This window comes from Neodiprion lecontei, chromosome 3 (assembly GCF_021901455.1).
Source record: "Neodiprion lecontei isolate iyNeoLeco1 chromosome 3, iyNeoLeco1.1, whole genome shotgun sequence".
Taxonomy (NCBI): domain Eukaryota; kingdom Metazoa; phylum Arthropoda; class Insecta; order Hymenoptera; family Diprionidae; genus Neodiprion; species Neodiprion lecontei.
The window spans coordinates 26,701,956-26,719,134 of NC_060262.1; the positions used below are offsets into that span (position 1 = coordinate 26,701,956).

Here is a 17,179-nt window from a genome sequence, read left to right on the forward strand (position 1 = left end):
GAAATTTGCGGAGCGCGACTCTAATCCGTCCGCTCTACTGCGCGGTTGTTCCCAGACTGAGGAATTCGGCTAGCTGATTTTGAATTGGTGACGTCACTTTCTGGACATCCGACATCCAAACTTTGGTTTCGACCTTTAATACTATGTATGATGATGTATGATGTACGATGTATGATGTACGATGTATGATGTACGATGTATGATGTATGATGTATGATGTACGATGTATCATGTATGATGTATGATGATATGATATGATGTATAATGATCTTAGCTTTCACACTTCATACAAGAAATACACACTTTATCTCTCCTGCCGATTCCAGACTCAAGCGGCCAGGCCCTTCGATGGTCAGCCGTTGACTGAAGATATATTCTTCAGTAAACGGGTCGGCTAATAACGCTGCCGTTCTGCGACAGTTGGATGATGAAAAATTTCGCACGTATCTTTCAAATGTGTGTTAAAATACACTTTAAGTGTTAAGAAGCGTCGTTCTTTCTCTCCCTATCACCTTTCTAGGTCTTTAAATCACTACGCAGCGTTAAATACTGTCTCATATACGAAGCATCCATTTCATCTCGTTCAGAATTAGCGCATCCGTTATGTATTGCAGTTACTCTGAATTTTTTTCCATCCGAATACTTTTTGATAAACAATTCTGCTCCTCCACCCAACGCAGATACTTCACTTGCGACCAGCTAAAACAACGTTTCGATTCTAAGCCTCAGCTAACGAGTCGAAATGTTCTTTGCTCTGAAAATCACGAAAGAAATTCAACTTAACCACCTTAGACTTCTGACGGAAATTTCAACGATTTAAAAAAATGCTGGAATCAATTCTTTGATGCACTGTTCCGAGGTCATTCAGCGAGAGAAATCGATTACCTGCAACCCGAATATGCTGCAAGTGACGGATCAAGAGTTACAGCCGGAAAACGAAAGATTTTCTGCGTCATTTCTCTAATGCTTGTGTTTTGCTCTCTCTCACGTCTTTTTTACGTTTCCAATAATCCGATCAGTCTGGAAAGCGTTGTACTAATGTATTTTGGAGACGAAAAATCATTTGCTTCTAAAATCATGCGAAAAGGAAGGTAGAACACTTACCGTTTTTACTACGAATTTCCACAATTTTGAAAAATACTGCAATAGATTCTCCGATGACGAGTACCTGGCTATTTGACGAAGCTGGCCAAAGCAATCGCGGTTGTATTAATTGAATTGAAATAAATGGTCACTACAAAAATCGGAATAGAATCTAAGAATTCAATGTTCAAAGAATTATTCTCTGATAAAATGTGTGCAGAAACTGAATAAACTTTTGAATATACACTGAATGTATGAACGCTTACTTCTCTCATCCTCTTACATGTTATTATACTTTCCTTAAACCATGCATGAATTGAGTCGTTCTCTCACACACTCCGAAAAGGCAATTCATTACACGTGACGACATGCCGGTTGCCTATGAGCTGGAGCACAGGCGCTTCCGTTCCTTCTATTGGAGCGCCTGGCAATTTTTTCGAATTAGTTTCGAGTACATCAAAAAATATGGTCATTACCCACAAAAATACGTCCTCTGATCAAAAACGTATGCATTTAATCACTTCATATAAAAAAGATTCAAATATATACTTACTACTTTTAAATACATGTGTATTAATTCACAATGAAACCATGATTGAAACTTCACCCCTGCCATGCTGGGATTAGACTGAGCTCAAGCTCATCCCACTACAAATGATAATTAAGTATGAATAAAAAATAAAATGACTCATACATTGAAAAAAATGCAGAGAAAAATAATATAATTCTTGGAAATAATTTACACCTGAATCAATCAGACGACGAGAAGAAAGTTTTTGTTACACCTATTAGCTCTCGAAATATACCGATTTATCACTTTGACGAATTTTTTTGGTATCTTGGGAGTGGCCCCTCGTGTCCAAATTATTTCACATAAGAGGTCTTTTGGCAATAAATACCCGTAATTGTTTTTCATAAGGATCCGTTAATCAAGTCTTGAGATAAAAAATCAACAGCATAAAATGCCAATTTTCACGTCCCGTCGAAGATGGAGTGGATTATTGAGTTATCAGCCGCTGGGCACATGTTTTTCTGACCTCAGAAACATTTGTGATCGAATAATTTGAAAATCCCGAGACAGAGGTATTTGGCCCATTCTATCCAGGGATACCCTTTAGGAGGGTGACTTTTGTCATTGATCCAACCGAATGTTATCTCAACGAACAAGCTCCTTCATTGTTGCTTAGAAAAAGCTTTGTAATAATAAATAAGATGACCTGAAGCAAAATAGTATCAATTTGATGGGAACTTAATTACATGTGCGTAAGCGTAGTTCCACCCCCCATGTGACATTACTTCGAAAAACACAAAAACAAGTATCCTCTACTTTTTCTGTTCTTTCAAATACAATTAATTGCATCCAGATATGAGCAATAGGTTTTTAGTTACAAATAACTCGTAACTTTCAACCCCCATAATTATTGACAATTTAACCCCATCGTAATCGGACAAAATGCATTTTTCATTATTCGCCATGAGAATTATCCTCCAATTAGGTTCGTTCTAATATCTCAACTGGAAGCCTGCGAAACTGCGAAGCTACCGCTGGGATGCCTGACTTTGGGGGTTGATTTCACCTCTTTAGAACCGTTTGTCGGGAGAAAAAAAAATACCCGGCTCTTAGATTTCGATTAATAACATACCACAAAATAAGCGAAACCGGGGAGGGACTCCTCGGGCCTTACCTTGGTAGTCGATATTTGGCGAGCCAAGTTACTGATTGTGCGTCTCAGTACAATTTTGCGATAGAATTCAAAGTCTAACTTCTAAATTGTCCAAAAATGTCCGTTGGACGTCAGAATTCCGACAAATCCCGATGTATGTACCGGAAGAGGCTCGCGTCACTCGTCGGTAACAGATTCGTAAACGAGTGATGCTAGTTACAGTTACCTTGATTACCGACGCGTTCCCTTGCCGTCAGGGGTGCTCATGGCATTCATCAGCATGTCTTCATTCTTTCGATGCCTGACCCATGATTTGCGGGTGTTGTTCAGCGCGTAGTAACCTCAAATAGTAGTTGTGCTATCGTAAAGAATAAATATAGGGTATTATAGAAAACTGATACCAAGATGACTGAAGTCAAAGAAAACGTGATTCGTATGGAAGATATATTGGGTGAGAAGGCAAAACCAGATGTGAGTGATCCATTGAAGAAAGTAAACAAGCTGGAAAAACACGTGGAGAAGCTCACTATACCAAAAGGCAAACCAAAGTCTGGAAGAGTTTGGAAGGAACAAAAAACCAGGTGAAAAATAACAACTCTTTTATATTCAACACAATTCTCAAGTGACATATTTACCGCTGAATATTTCTCAAATAAATATCGGTTATTCTATTCAGTAGACAAAATATGTTGATTGAATAGCGTGAAATATGTTTCTTTGATAACTACTGACGAACTAAAGTTAACTAAACAAAACTGTTTCTTTACAAATTTTTATTAGATTTTCATCAATAATTAAAACTCGTGGTACTCGTCTCTCCTTTGAAAAGAAGCAGAAATTGAGGAATGACATGAAGCGTATCAAAGAATTATCACGATCGGTAATTGCGCGACGCCATGCAGAAAGAGAGGCTAAAAAACAACGAAGGATTGATAACTTGAAACGAGCTGAGGAAAACAGAAAGAAAAGTGAAATTGTACAAGTTGTAAGTTCACTGGATTTGACCATATATAATTCTTTGTGAAATTTTTATTTGTTCTCAGTATACGCGTAGTATGAATATTTTTTGTCAAGTGACAAAATGAAATTTTGTAATTTCAGATAAAAAATACATCAAAGATAAAGAAGATGAAGAAAAAAAACTTAAGGAAATTGGAGAAACGTGATACAACGAATATGTAATTTATATCTAACTTAACATTTAATAACGTACTAGAACCTTATCTTGTACAAACGATTGATATTTTCATTATAAAATGACTTCTTCACGCAATTTGACATGTATATCAACTTTCAATTTACACGATCGGTACATCTCAACGCAACAAAATTATTCCAACACTTCAAAATATTAAATTTTTCAACAAAATGTTCCTGCAACAAGGTTCTAAAATACAAGAAAAATAATATTCAAAAAGAAATCTCACATACGCGGATCAAGCGAGTATATACGGACGGATTTATCTGGTATTCCAAAATTGGGAATGTGATTTCTGACATCAGTTAATATTATCTGGTAGTTGCAGCACCTGACGGAGGCTACAGTTTCTTGAGATTCACAAGGTACAATTATCGAATTCCTGAATCGGACAAGAATTAATTAGCATAATAGTAGAATTACAAGTCACCAAAATCGTAAATGCGGAAAAGTGTTATGATCTTCCGTTACTGCTTGTTAATATTTTGCAGAGTTGCAGAGAGTAATGATTATAAACTATTTCTTATTCGTAAAATAAGACGAATATAACATAGTCATCGGAAGTAATAACAATTATTAAGGCTTAACTCGATGATTTTTCAAAGTCTACATGCATGTGTTACGGAGCCAAAACTTTTTGGTCAACAGAATCAGATTTTTCATTTTTTGTCCGTTCCACATGTCTGGCAACAAACTGCTCTAATTCCCAGGTGAGATTATACCGCGCAGAATCTCTCCACTGAAAGTAAAAAATTCAGGATAAATAGATTGCGGTGCAAAGACAAAAATCGATTTAGTCAGCAGAGCCGTTCGCTTACCATTGTCTTTACCCATTTCGGTAAATAGTTGTAACTGGATTTTTCCGTAAATCTGTAACCACAATATTTCAGAATTTCAGTAATTGAATTAACAAGTGTTTGAAGATGTTCGATAGGTGGGGAAAAAAATGAACATGCACTGTCGGTGCTCGGGCTTACCGTTGGTCAATAAGAAGTACGGCTCCCCAATCGTTTCGATGTCTGACACAACGTCCAAGGGCCTGATTCAAAGCCCTAAAGGCCTGCACAGCGTACCACTCGCCACCCTTGAGCAAACCTTTCAGCTGATTCATGTCATTGTACGTGAATTTCGTATCTACCGACGGATCTTTTCTGACGGCGTAGGGTATCCCAACCTGCGTTGTTCAATCGCCATTTAGAATTGAGAATCAAACAGTTTTTCGTTCGATTTTTGGCGTTTAACAATGATACGTAAAATGCATTCGCTCAAATGGCACACACGAAAAAATCATCAGACGTACCGCCATGACACAGCGTGCCTCATTATCGCTGAAATCAATTCCTTCGGCGACTTTTCCCCTAAAAACTGCGAGCAACAGAGCTCCGGTAATGCCGTCTTGCGGCCCTTCCGATGTCGATTTGATGATTTCTCTGTATTTCTGCATCACCGGTTCGAGGTTACTGGAACCTCGCGGCTCCTGGAGGACGTGTTTCATACCTTCCAGTCGTGCCCAGGTAGAATTTAGCTTCCATCTGTCTATCTGCTTTTGCATCATACTGTACGACGAGAAAAAGCAGAGAATCCCGTGAGGCACAACCTTGCAAACATCGAGAACCAGTCTTCCTAATTCATCCTGGAAACATATTCGGGTTGATTGAGCGATTCGCTATTCGACGGAGATTTATCACATTTTTTTATCACCAATATCTGGCAGCCGGGTTTGGTTGTGAAACGTCAACGACCCCACTATTCAAAAAATTTTATCAACTGGAAATTGTGTGTCAATAAATTCAATTCTTAACGTCTAATTAACTAAACAGAGTGAGTCATTTTTATTCATACGATAAGTTTAGAGATACTATCGTCCTGCTTCAAATTATAATTTGCCGGATCTTTATCGAATACATAGCGCAAAAATGAATAATTTAGCTTCTCACTTGAAAACTCAAGGAGTTCACATTGGCGTAGTTCGCCTTGAGCTGAACTCCGGTGGGGCCGCATCCAATCCCTCTAATGTAGACATTTTCTTTCGGCACAACGTGATTTGCGTCTAGCTTGTGCGGAAAGGCAGTTCCCAATTCACTTTGAAACGAGCTCGTTGGAGACAGAGTGCCGGATGCGAGAACGACGGACCTTGCAGCGTTCGCTAATGGCGCAAAAATTACTGCTGGATTCATGCAGAGCATCTGAAGAGTGCGCAAACGCTTTTCGGCATATCCCTAAATTGAAGAAGAATTATGTTTTGAATTTTACGACCAGGACAACCTTTTAAACAGAGTGAAATATTTGGGGAAATGATTGATTGTATTAACTATTTCACTTACTTGGGAAAAATCTTTGACGTAAGCTTCTACAATGCAAGCCCTGTAATCGTTGGCGAGTTTCTCCGAAGCCATAACTTGAAGAGCAAGCGTGAAATCTTCCAAAAACCTTTTCGTCAATGGTGTTATTACGGGAAATGGTTCGATATCCTGGTTTCTGGACATCTCCTCTTTTGCTTTATTGAAATCCATTATTGCCTCAGATGCAGCTTTTTCGAATGTTTTCGCAGTTCCCTTTCCCAACGAGTGAATATTGAACAATTCGCAAAGCTGAACACCCGTCCAAAAATCGCTGCTACACGTTTCGCTGAATTTGTCCTACAGTTTATTATATAATAATAATTTTATGAAACATATCGTATAGTACGGGTTAGAAGCGAAAGTTATCGGAGCTTTTGTGCAGGTATCCGCTGCAGAATTGAATGGTATAAGTTTAGAATAGATGAAATTTTGGCTTGATTGAGCATACGGGGCAATGATATGGGAGATCTTGGATGAGAAATTTTTTCCAAGATAGTATATATAACCAGGGAAATGTTTAAGAATCTAAAATTGAAACCTTGTTCATATTTCAGCGATAGAATCGCTCTGAGTTCGGTTCGAAAGTTGACAGAAACTTCTATAGACTATTTCAAACAGATTAATTGTGAAAAAATATAATTTCTACAAATATAATTCACCTACCACCGTATTAAGGTTATTGACTTGAATGAATTCCACAAGATTCTCAAGATACGTTTGAATTATTTTATACGTAGCATTATCCTCCTTTCGTCTTATACAAAGCAGCTTGGACTCGGCTATAACTTCTAAAATTTTGTCCACCCGAAAGTACAAGCTTCCCACATCCCTGCTCATCTCTTCGATATTGTGAGCTTCGTCAAGAATTACGATATCACCTTGAAGATTTATTTGCATCTGTAATTGCGGATAGAAAAAAGATAAATACACTTATACATATTTGTACATGCATATGTACCTGTATTGTGTATTGGTAGGATCATCACTACACGATCAATGAAGTTTGTAAATATAACCCTACTTAAAATTTTCATGCGATAGATCATAAAATGTTATGAACGAATTCAGCGCGTAATTTATTACATAATTTACCTTGTAAATTCGATAAAATATATAAGAAATCACATAATAAATTACAAACGCACAAATGATCAGATATCATGTATACCGGACATACATCAGATCAAAAATCATACAGTCATTCATACCTATAGTTGATATATGATTTTTGATCTAGTATATCTGAGGATTCATAATTTTGTAATTTATTCTGAAAATATATGTTTTATCGAATTTACAGAATAAATCATGTAATAAATTACACGCTGCATTATTCCATAACATTTTATGATTTATAATACGAACGTTTCTAGTAGAAAAGAGACTCACACTTTCGCGTATATTTCGATCAACTAAATAATTATAAGGACAGAAAATAATTTCGGCTTCCATCATAAGATCTCTCGCTGCGAAATAGGGGCAGGCTGCTTCTTGTTTCCCAACTTTCACCAAATCTTCGATATCCCAAGGTCCGTTGATTCCTAATCCGTGTAGAGCCCAGTTTGTCGATATTCTAGTTCTAGTTTTTTCGTTGAAATACCTGCAACCTTGACCCTGCAATTCAAATGCAACGTTACACTGCATCGTGTCGTGGGTGTCTGCTTTTGAACATTCAGAACAAATAACAGTAACATTTTACGCACCTTGGTTGGGTCGAGAAGCTTTGTGCATAACTCGGTTTTATTCTGATCACCTCCCTGTATGCAAGTGAACTCCCTGCTGCTCAATATCGTCATTCTGTTGAAGTTTATCGTAAATCACACGATGATTAGAAATAATATCGATGGTAAAAGACTTGTTGTTGATATCATTTAAGAAAACGAAAAGTAACGTTTGGTTAGTCTCCCTGAATCTTTAACATTGTAAAATTTCGCAAGAAACAATGCAATAAGAAATTGTCTTATTCACGAAGTTATTCACTTACTTTTTATAGGCGTACGCAGTTTTCTTCAATTCCCTTACTACTTGCTCTATTTGCTTGTGCGTCCGCGATCCGTAATATATTTTTGGTACCTTTCTGAAATGTACAATGACGGTTTTACGAAAGTAAGCAAACGGACAAGAACCGAATATACCTAGAATATACCAAGAACTTCATCAAAATTTCGAAAAAATTTACGTGAGAGTTAAATTTTGTTACACCGTGACGAAAGTCTAGTTCTAGTTACTATACAATCCTCAACTATATTTTAACCTAACTATATTTAGTTTTTACCATAACGGTAAAATATACTGCTGGGTACAAAATGAAACTAAGTTTTGTAGCTGTAACAAGAAAATCCAGTTTGTATCACCGTACTTTTTGATTGTAGTCGCTCGGACTATATTTCCTCGTAATTGTTGCAATAATTTGATGCTGGTGCAATAATAAATTTTTTAATTTTGCAATTTTTAAATTCAACTGAAAAGATTTAATAAACTAAATATATTTAATGTTGCAAGAACAACTATAATTACACTAAATAGTGATTCGTAGCACATTTACTTGTAATTCCGAAGAAATTCAAATTGGTACGACTTCAGAAATTGAATTGATATTGCTGACGGAATCTTGGATTCTAACCCTACCTTTTTACTTTCTGGACTTCAAAGACTGCATCGGGGCTGACATCTATTACGATTTCCGTGGACGTCTTCTCGGCTTGGCACGCGGAATTTGGCGATTGCGAATGACAGATTTTTTTACACGGTTGAAATTCATTGTCATCGGAAATGTCTACAAAATTTTGCAACGGAGTAAAAGTAGCGTTATTTTTGTATTCATCGAAATTTTACGTAACACAATTTTAACATTACTATCAACTGAATATCTGTCATCAATATATACTCTATAGATCTATAATATTTAGTGTTGACAAGTATCTCATTTACAAATTTAAGCGTCCGTAAATTATTTTTTTCCTTAAACATGGTTTATTTATTATATAATTCTGTATGTTTACCATTTATAACACGTACCAATAACATTGTTCCAGTTCTCCGCGCAGCTCGGTTCAGGTTTAGCATTTTGCGCTTTCGCAGTCGATGGAGCGCATTCCTCAGCGCCTTTATCTACAACAATAAATTTAAAAATCGGATGCGCACTTATGCTTACACCAATTTTATAATGATTTTATACTCCAAAGACTGTAGCGCAGTGACACAGTTTCTACACTGTACGAAGAATCGAAGAACCGATTTGATTCGAAAAAATTTCGTCAATAACGAGCAAGAAGAAAAGTGATCTGCAGAATAACCTTCTATTCGCTTATAATTCAATCGAACACATCTTTCCGTGAGAAGAATCCTACAATTGAATGTTTTCAGGCTATGCCATTTTTACTCGCGATCTACTGAATCAATTTTTTCCTATTTATACACACGAACGCCGTAAACAGATTTCTGAGCCGAGAAAGAATAGAATTTAAGTTCTTTATCGGAATTTCAGGTAATCCCAGAAATTGCGAAATGTGAGTTTGTCGAAGAGTTGAAAGCGAAGGTGCGCGCACGAGTGCCGGTACAGTCAAAACACGGCAATGCAGAGAATTGAAAAGAAGACGTGTCCCATTCAAAGAATGGCCCGAAGAATGGCCTAATCCGAGAAGAAACTCGCCGACGCGACTTAAGCCCTTTTGACCGTTTAAAGAGCCGCCAGTCGAAGTCGTTCGCTTGAGCCATTTGTTCAATTCTAAAATCGCGGGAACAATTGGAATCTCGTATAGACTCTCTTCGTTCAAATCCTATTTATTTATTTCATCTCTTTTCTTCGGATCTAATCGTCTTTCAAATTCAAAGAGTTAAAAGCGACTCGCATCGAAGCTAAATTTTCGATTTAAGCCGATTCTGCTGCACCTTATACACGCGCACAAATCTCTTCTCAAAATATCTGTAACGAGATTATAATCACAACGTATAGTGCAATCTGTATGCGATTATACTTATATGTCCCAGTCTCATACATACTTACAACGAATGCATTACGTGCCAATGAACAATGAACAAGTTTTCGGCAAGTTTTTTCTATTCCAAAATACCTATCTGCACTACAAGTGTTTATAGACACATTTCACAAATATTCATATCAGTCACAGTCATTGCATGTAGGATTGCTGCGCAGGTTTCAATGATAGTAAAAAAGAGCGAAATGTTGCTCGGTTGGTAAAGACCGACAACAGTATCCTCTTAACAGTAATCTCAAATCTTACCGCATTTATATACTAGAGATTTTCCTCGCTATCTACTATATACCTACTTCACAACCTACAACTGTAATATAGTGCAAAGCTGAGTACGAAAGGAAGTCAGTCTTTCGTTACCGCATCAGCGTGCACTTTTTGTGCGCAACTACTCTCTGCCACATTTTTACATCCAATACGCCACTCTACACAGCACGAAAGCATTATTAACGTTAGAACGTCCAAAACATAGTTGCATATTTCCGCTACACGGCACGCATCGCTTTTGTCGTCCAGGGCATTGCGTAATATGGTCGGTAACTGATCGATACAAGGGTATAGCGAACATCGCACGCTTGGAAAACGATACATGATATCTAATACTGGACGTATCTTTGCACTTGGCAGAATCCGTTCAGCCGGCGACGATCGACGCGGCATACGTCGAATACTCGAAGTTTACATAACCCCTGTATGCCCGCGATGTGTACGTATAATACATCTTCTCATCATCCCCGCAAGGTCCTCCGAGATCCAAAAAAGCTCAACAGCATGATTAAAGCTCGGCACGTCTCTGCTTCGCTTTCAATTAGATTTCACCCGGATTAGGATCGCGTTACGCTCGGATCACCCGGGTTTCGCAATCAAATCCTTAGACGGTGAAGAGGACCAACCGCACCAAGTCTGACCGCGCACGGGTTTCCGGGACTTGGTAAATTAATCCCATCCCATCCCATCCCGTCGTATCCCGTCCCCTCGTTCTCTACCTCGACTCGTCAAGGATCCGAATGGCGAGGAAAGGCGAAGCCTTCTAAGGATCTTTATCTCCAGGTACAATAACAACAACGGCGATGATGACGATAACGATGCAGTGAAGGAGAACGGAAGGGGCGCAAATGAAACAGGAGGAGGATATGCGCCGTCTTGTTTCCTCGAAAGAATATTTTTCGCACGATGTGTATTTTGCACCCACAACTTACCTCTACCTACCCCATCCGAGCTGCAGCGCCTGCGGATGACGAGGACGAGTTAGCGCCAGTTTGGGCACTGGAGGATCCTCCAAGGACAGACGCGTGTGTATAGGGGTAACTGAGGGTGACCCGAGCCGGGAGGAGAGCCGAATGGAGGCGCCGGAGGAGCGAGGGGGAGAGTCAGCCGAGGGTTAAGATAGGGGATCGGAGGCGCGGGATGGGCGACAGAATTGGAGAGGGGCCAATCAGAGCGCGGACCTCGAGGGTGCCGTTGCCAGGCAACGAACGGTGCGCAGCCAACACCCAAGGGGAGAAAAATCCCTACAGGCTTTCACCCTCGGATACAGTCCGGGGTAAAATTTCTACCCGATTTTCCTCGCCGGCATGAATTTAATCGTAAGCTGGATTCGTTGGATTGATTGCGACTCCGTCCGTAGGTTGGGTCCAACATTTGTCTCTCCTCGAAGGTTCTGAGAAATTTCTTAAAATTCGCATCCAATTTATTAAACTTCATCACCATTGAAATCGAATGAATTTCAACAAATTATAACAATGAGGTTGAAGATTCAAAATAATATACAGTATGGTTTCATTGCACAAACATCACTGGCAATATTTTTACAGGATTTTCAATATACCGGAAGTATAATTTAAAGAATCAACACCATTTATTCACAACCACATAAATAAAGGTCATATGCAATGTATCCTTGTTGTGTTTAGCCCTTGTATATTTGTATATTTCTGGTTATAACCAAGTGAAAATGTCATCGATTACGACGCTTTGTGCCAAACGAGTGCGTCATATTCGACTCTCACTATCATCAATTATAATTCGGGTTATTTGACGAACGCGTGTATCACACGACTGCATCAGTATTTTTTAAACTTCAGTGATCCCAGCATACGTGTGTAAGTACGAAATGCGAATGAATACCACGCGCAATGCACTCGATAAACTCTAATTAACGTATCTTTATCTCTTTTCGGTTCTTCTGGTCGTTTTTTTCATCTCGACGTCGAGACCTACAATAACCGATATATTATAATCACTCCTGTGTTCGCTGAATGATTTGTTGTTTTCGATGACAGCCATCGCGATGCTCGAATACAAACGATAGCGTAAATCATTCGTGATTCATAGGCTATACCTTTGTCAGAAGTCTCCTCCTGGACTCTGCTGCAGTCGGACAAATGATTGAATTCAGATTCCAGCCATTACCAGACAGTGATAACGCGGATTAATTATTCGCGTCTGTTTCTTCCTTGGCATGGTATACGCAGCGCAGCTGTGCTCTGAATTCATTATTTTCCGTAAAAGCACGGGGGGGGGGGGGGGGACAATTTACCAATGTCAATTCAGTGAATGCGGCGAAGAATTAGAGCAAGATGCAGCAAGAGCGAGAAGAAGAGAGACGAGAAAACACAGGCACACTGCTGCCTCTTTGATAATTATAGGAATTTGCACTCTTTAACGACTAGCAATTTTTATTCAAGCCAGCTACGGTGCGTGTCATACATGTCCGAATTAAAATCTGGTGTGGATCAGATAACGTGATAGGATCCTTATCAGAAGCGTTATGTCGCGTATGAACAGGTCTCACTGTCAGGCTCTGAACAAGCAAGTGAATTCGGCCTTGATCGGGTGCAGACAACTTTTGTCTGAAAATTTGATCAAGTATTAGGCAATATGGTAGGCAACATAATTGGATCAATTTTTTTACTAATCTATTTTATCGTTTCTCTAGTCTCATCTTTATTTCATCAATATTCATCTATGTTTTACTCAGATTGTATCTATATTCGATCTGTTTTATTCATTTAGACTATCGCTACCTGTTTAAACCTATCGTTTCGTCTCATTTATTTATTCATCTGTCTATCCTACCTCACTGCCTATTTATTTTATTCGCTTATATTACCTTATATTATAGTCTAACATTTCATGTTTGTTATCTATTCCTTGTTGCATATTTTCATCGTATTTTCAGTTGTCCTTTCTAGATTCATGCATTTCTGTCTGTCCTGTATGTAGTATATTAATTCGGACGGTACTCTTGGGGGGCATTGTCCCAAAGTACGAAATAAACATGGCTTTCTCTCTGTCTCTCTCTCAATATGCAGGCCCTATCAAACTAATACCCCGGGCCCTGAAACTGTACCAGTAACGTATCCTAAGCAAGCGTTAGTATTAGGCTCTGAAAAGGCACTTATTTCAGATGTTTACCAGTCAAGTTGAACGGACACCAGAGAAATTTGAATTCAGCCGTCATGAGATCCTAATCCAATTTACCTGACTGTCTAATCTGCACTGCTGATTAATCAATTAGAATAATAAAAAAAAAAACATTTTTATGCGCTGCTCCCGTTCATCGCAAAGAACGAAGCCACGGACAATAAGCTCATCGCATATGAAAAAGCCCCTAGGGTCACTTGGGGTAATAGCAAGCGCCGTCACGCACTGTAATCGTAAAGTTGACCGAGGGATATTTCCAAGAGAACCTAAGAATTTTTTCCGTGAGGTTCCTTGCGATGGCCTTTTAGTCAACGCGTCGACAGCAACAAAAGGCATTCACTCTTAATATTAAGAAGACATTTTTTTCTTTTTAGGTTACAATATATCTAAATTGATGATCCTGGAATTAGAAACGATCAGTAAAGCGTCAGTTTACAATAACGTTTTAAGCAGAAAAATTATAGCTACAACAATTGGTGTACACAAGTAAAAGTATTCAAATGAAAAAATCATCGAATTAAAGTAACGTGAAATAATTACGTTGGCTTCTTCGCTCAGATCTGAATCGTTTAACTGACATGATTCAGGAATTACTGCGCTATCGTTGTGTTCGCGGATATAACGTTTGCACACCCGTGGCACAGAAATTATAATAAAATTCACCATCTTGTGTACATAATTCGTACGTAGATAAATATGTAAATTCCTGTGAAGTTGGTATGCGTGCAGACTCAATACCTTGGATTTGGTAGCTGCGACTGAGCGGAGTAGTCCTTTCAGTTTAAGGGCTTGATGTCCCGTTATGATTTGTCAAGAGGTCGGCGGGGATACCGTCGAGTTCGCCATTAAGCCGCGGTGGGTGCAAAAAATCAAGTACCAATTAATTCGCAACCGATGAATTCCGGCTCTGGAAATCGTCGCTAATTGGTTTCACCGCAAGCTTGACTTCTCCTGGTCCACGGAAGTTTGTATACACCATAGCTGAAAGTTTTTATCCCCAACACTGGGGACACACCAGCAACCACCCTCTGATTTAGAAGGCGAATTTCAATACAGGGATATTCGCGACCGCAAAACTCAGCAACTGTTGCGCTGCCTTGTCGTACGGTTAACGATAATATTGTTGACCAAGTTGAACCGCGACGTTCTCTAATTGCTCGCACTTGCGTTGGCTTCTGAAAGATTCAGAACGTCACGTCGATACCTTGATTCCGCAAACAAATTGGGGATTAATACTGTAATAACGTGTCAGCCATTTTGAGGATCTTGTCAATTTTGAATTCGTCGATCGTTGAATATCGTCGACAGTTCAATCCTTGGATCACATATCGTTCGGGTTATTTATCATCGATATTTGCGAGTTTATATGATGCGACTTCGACAGTTTCTGCGTTACGTAAACACTATTGAAAATACATTCCGTATGTACAACGAAAGTTGAACATTGTTTAACGTTAATATTTCTATTGAATAGGTATATTGTCGTCAAATTTTGTGTCATCAAGGTGTGCACACGCGACGTGTAAAAAAAACGTATATAAATATATATATATGTATATACGTATGTATATTGAAGTACGATACCCTGGGAGATTATAATTTCGGCAGGATCGTGTATAATAGGTAGATAGACATAAGGTCGTCGCTGAATGCGGATTATTAAAGATAGGTATTCTCGTGGCGTGGCACACGTGTGCTCTTCGCATTAATTATAGGCGATGCCTACTAAAAGCGTGGCAGATGCATTAGACACGAAGACGGTCCTGGATTCGAGGGGGGCAAGGAATGGGGCTCGACGTGCCAGTCGAAGGCAGAGAGGAGATCGGGGCCTCGCAGAGTGTTATTGACATGGTGGTGTCGCACGGCGGCCATCTTGGCCCGGTGGCACCCCTCGCCGTGTGACAGTCAGCCACCCTTTCAACCCTCCAACGACCCTCCCTCCCGACCGGGACAGGCTCAGAGGGTCCCGGGGCTCCTGTCGCTATGGCGACCACCGGCACACACCCCCGAATCCTGAATCCTGAGACCTGAATCCTGAATTTCAAGTTCTAACGCCAACGGAAGACGGAAAAATCGACTCCGTCACATCGCGTCGGTCGTAACAGATTTTAATGTCGACAGATATATCACGCCTGATCATTTCATCCTCCCGATAGCTAGGTCAGGTAATGACTTCATACACGATTATATACGACCGACAATCTTGTGTCATATAAGTTATGTCTTGAAATTATTTTTTGCAATATTTGAATATTCACGGCTTTTTGTATAGAGCAGTAAGTAGACGCGAATTTCCTGGGGCTAAAAAATGTTTATGAAAATTGAAAATTTATGCATTTCACACAGGTGAAATATTTATACGGTATGTTGCGTTGGAATTCGCTACACATGATCGTCACGCCTTCTCCTTGATTGGCCCAATGATAAATCGGACGATTCGATACCGCGGTAGAAAATAAAGATCGGCATAATTGTAGAATAGTCAACCGCGATTGCTGTGATAAAGAATTAAATATTATTATTAATCACTAATGCTCATTACAATTAAAACATTAAATTTGTCGTATCACTTGTGATTCTTTCGCATACCTGAATAATAAACTAACTTTACGATCGAATACTACAACATTCGTATACCTCATAATGGGCTGATTATCATCACATTATTATTAAGTACACTCTGCAGTTACCTAATGCAACCATGAATTAATATGATGTAGTCAGATGCAGACATGATAATTACCTTATACCGAGATCTGACACACTGACCAAGAGCATATCAGAAGATTGAAAGACTGTTACTCAGACGGAAGTAGATGCCTTAGTGCAGGAAACTGATTTATCGAGATAACAGGAATTGTTTTACACCATTCTTCACCACACCACAAAAAAAAAAATCGCAGTCGCGGCAAGTTCTGTACAAAGTTTAATGCAGAATATATATCAAGATTGTCGGATAGCCAAGAATTTTCAAACGCATACCCAAGAGTAGAATTGTCGGACTCGTTTGCCTGGATGATAGTTTCATCATACTTTACAAACGCCGATACAATATCATCCCAGTGACTGGCGATAGATGTACGTCCTTTGTACCTGGCGTATGCCTCAAGCAAGCAAGTGAACACCAAATATAAAATGACATGTAATAATATAACACGGGATATAGTAAAATAGAACAAAGAAAAATCACGAAACACCAAAATCAGTGAAAGCATACAAAATACTGAGTCGCCTATTTTGTGGTTGGGTATAGATGCCTAATTAAATGTTTTACGATATAAAAATTCAATCTCGACCCAATTTCAATTGCGTTTGGGCAGCATTGTAGTAACAGAAACTGGAACAAATGCGAAACTTTAGATCCATTAGTCGATTTACTGGCATAAAACAATTCCAACTTTGATATTCATTAAAATGTACAGTTCTGGCAACTGTCATCTGCAGAAGCGTCGAACTGTGGCGACGTTCAGC

At 39.0% G+C, this 17,179-nt stretch overlaps 2 protein-coding genes across 2 annotated transcripts in view; one reads left to right on the plus strand and one right to left on the minus strand.

Annotated features, from left to right (window-relative positions):
• The first annotated feature begins 3,037 nt into the window (after window positions 1–3,037).
• Window positions 3,038–4,020, plus strand: LOC107224880 (coiled-coil domain-containing protein 86). Its single transcript, XM_015665119.2, has 3 exons — window positions 3,038–3,328; window positions 3,528–3,732; window positions 3,849–4,020. Exons 1-3 carry the CDS (start codon window positions 3,153–3,155, stop codon window positions 3,927–3,929), a joined length of 462 nt encoding a protein of 153 aa, XP_015520605.1. The 5' UTR covers window positions 3,038–3,152; the 3' UTR covers window positions 3,930–4,020.
• The window catches only part of LOC107224861 (Fanconi anemia group J protein), a 70,537-nt gene continuing 56,691 nt past the window's right edge, over window positions 3,334–17,179 (minus strand). Inside the window, exons 5-16 of the mRNA XM_015665080.2 lie at window positions 9,306–9,398; window positions 8,916–9,063; window positions 8,272–8,364; window positions 7,991–8,084; window positions 7,677–7,901; window positions 6,951–7,184; window positions 6,270–6,584; window positions 5,883–6,164; window positions 5,246–5,578; window positions 4,923–5,119; window positions 4,764–4,815; window positions 3,334–4,684 (exon numbers count right to left, since the gene is read on the minus strand). Of these exons, the coding sequence (XP_015520566.2) occupies window positions 4,565–4,684; window positions 4,764–4,815; window positions 4,923–5,119; window positions 5,246–5,578; window positions 5,883–6,164; window positions 6,270–6,584; window positions 6,951–7,184; window positions 7,677–7,901; window positions 7,991–8,084; window positions 8,272–8,364; window positions 8,916–9,063; window positions 9,306–9,398 (2,186 nt within the window). The 3' untranslated portion in view covers window positions 3,334–4,564. The remainder of the gene's footprint in view (window positions 4,685–4,763; window positions 4,816–4,922; window positions 5,120–5,245; window positions 5,579–5,882; window positions 6,165–6,269; window positions 6,585–6,950; window positions 7,185–7,676; window positions 7,902–7,990; window positions 8,085–8,271; window positions 8,365–8,915; window positions 9,064–9,305; window positions 9,399–17,179) is intronic.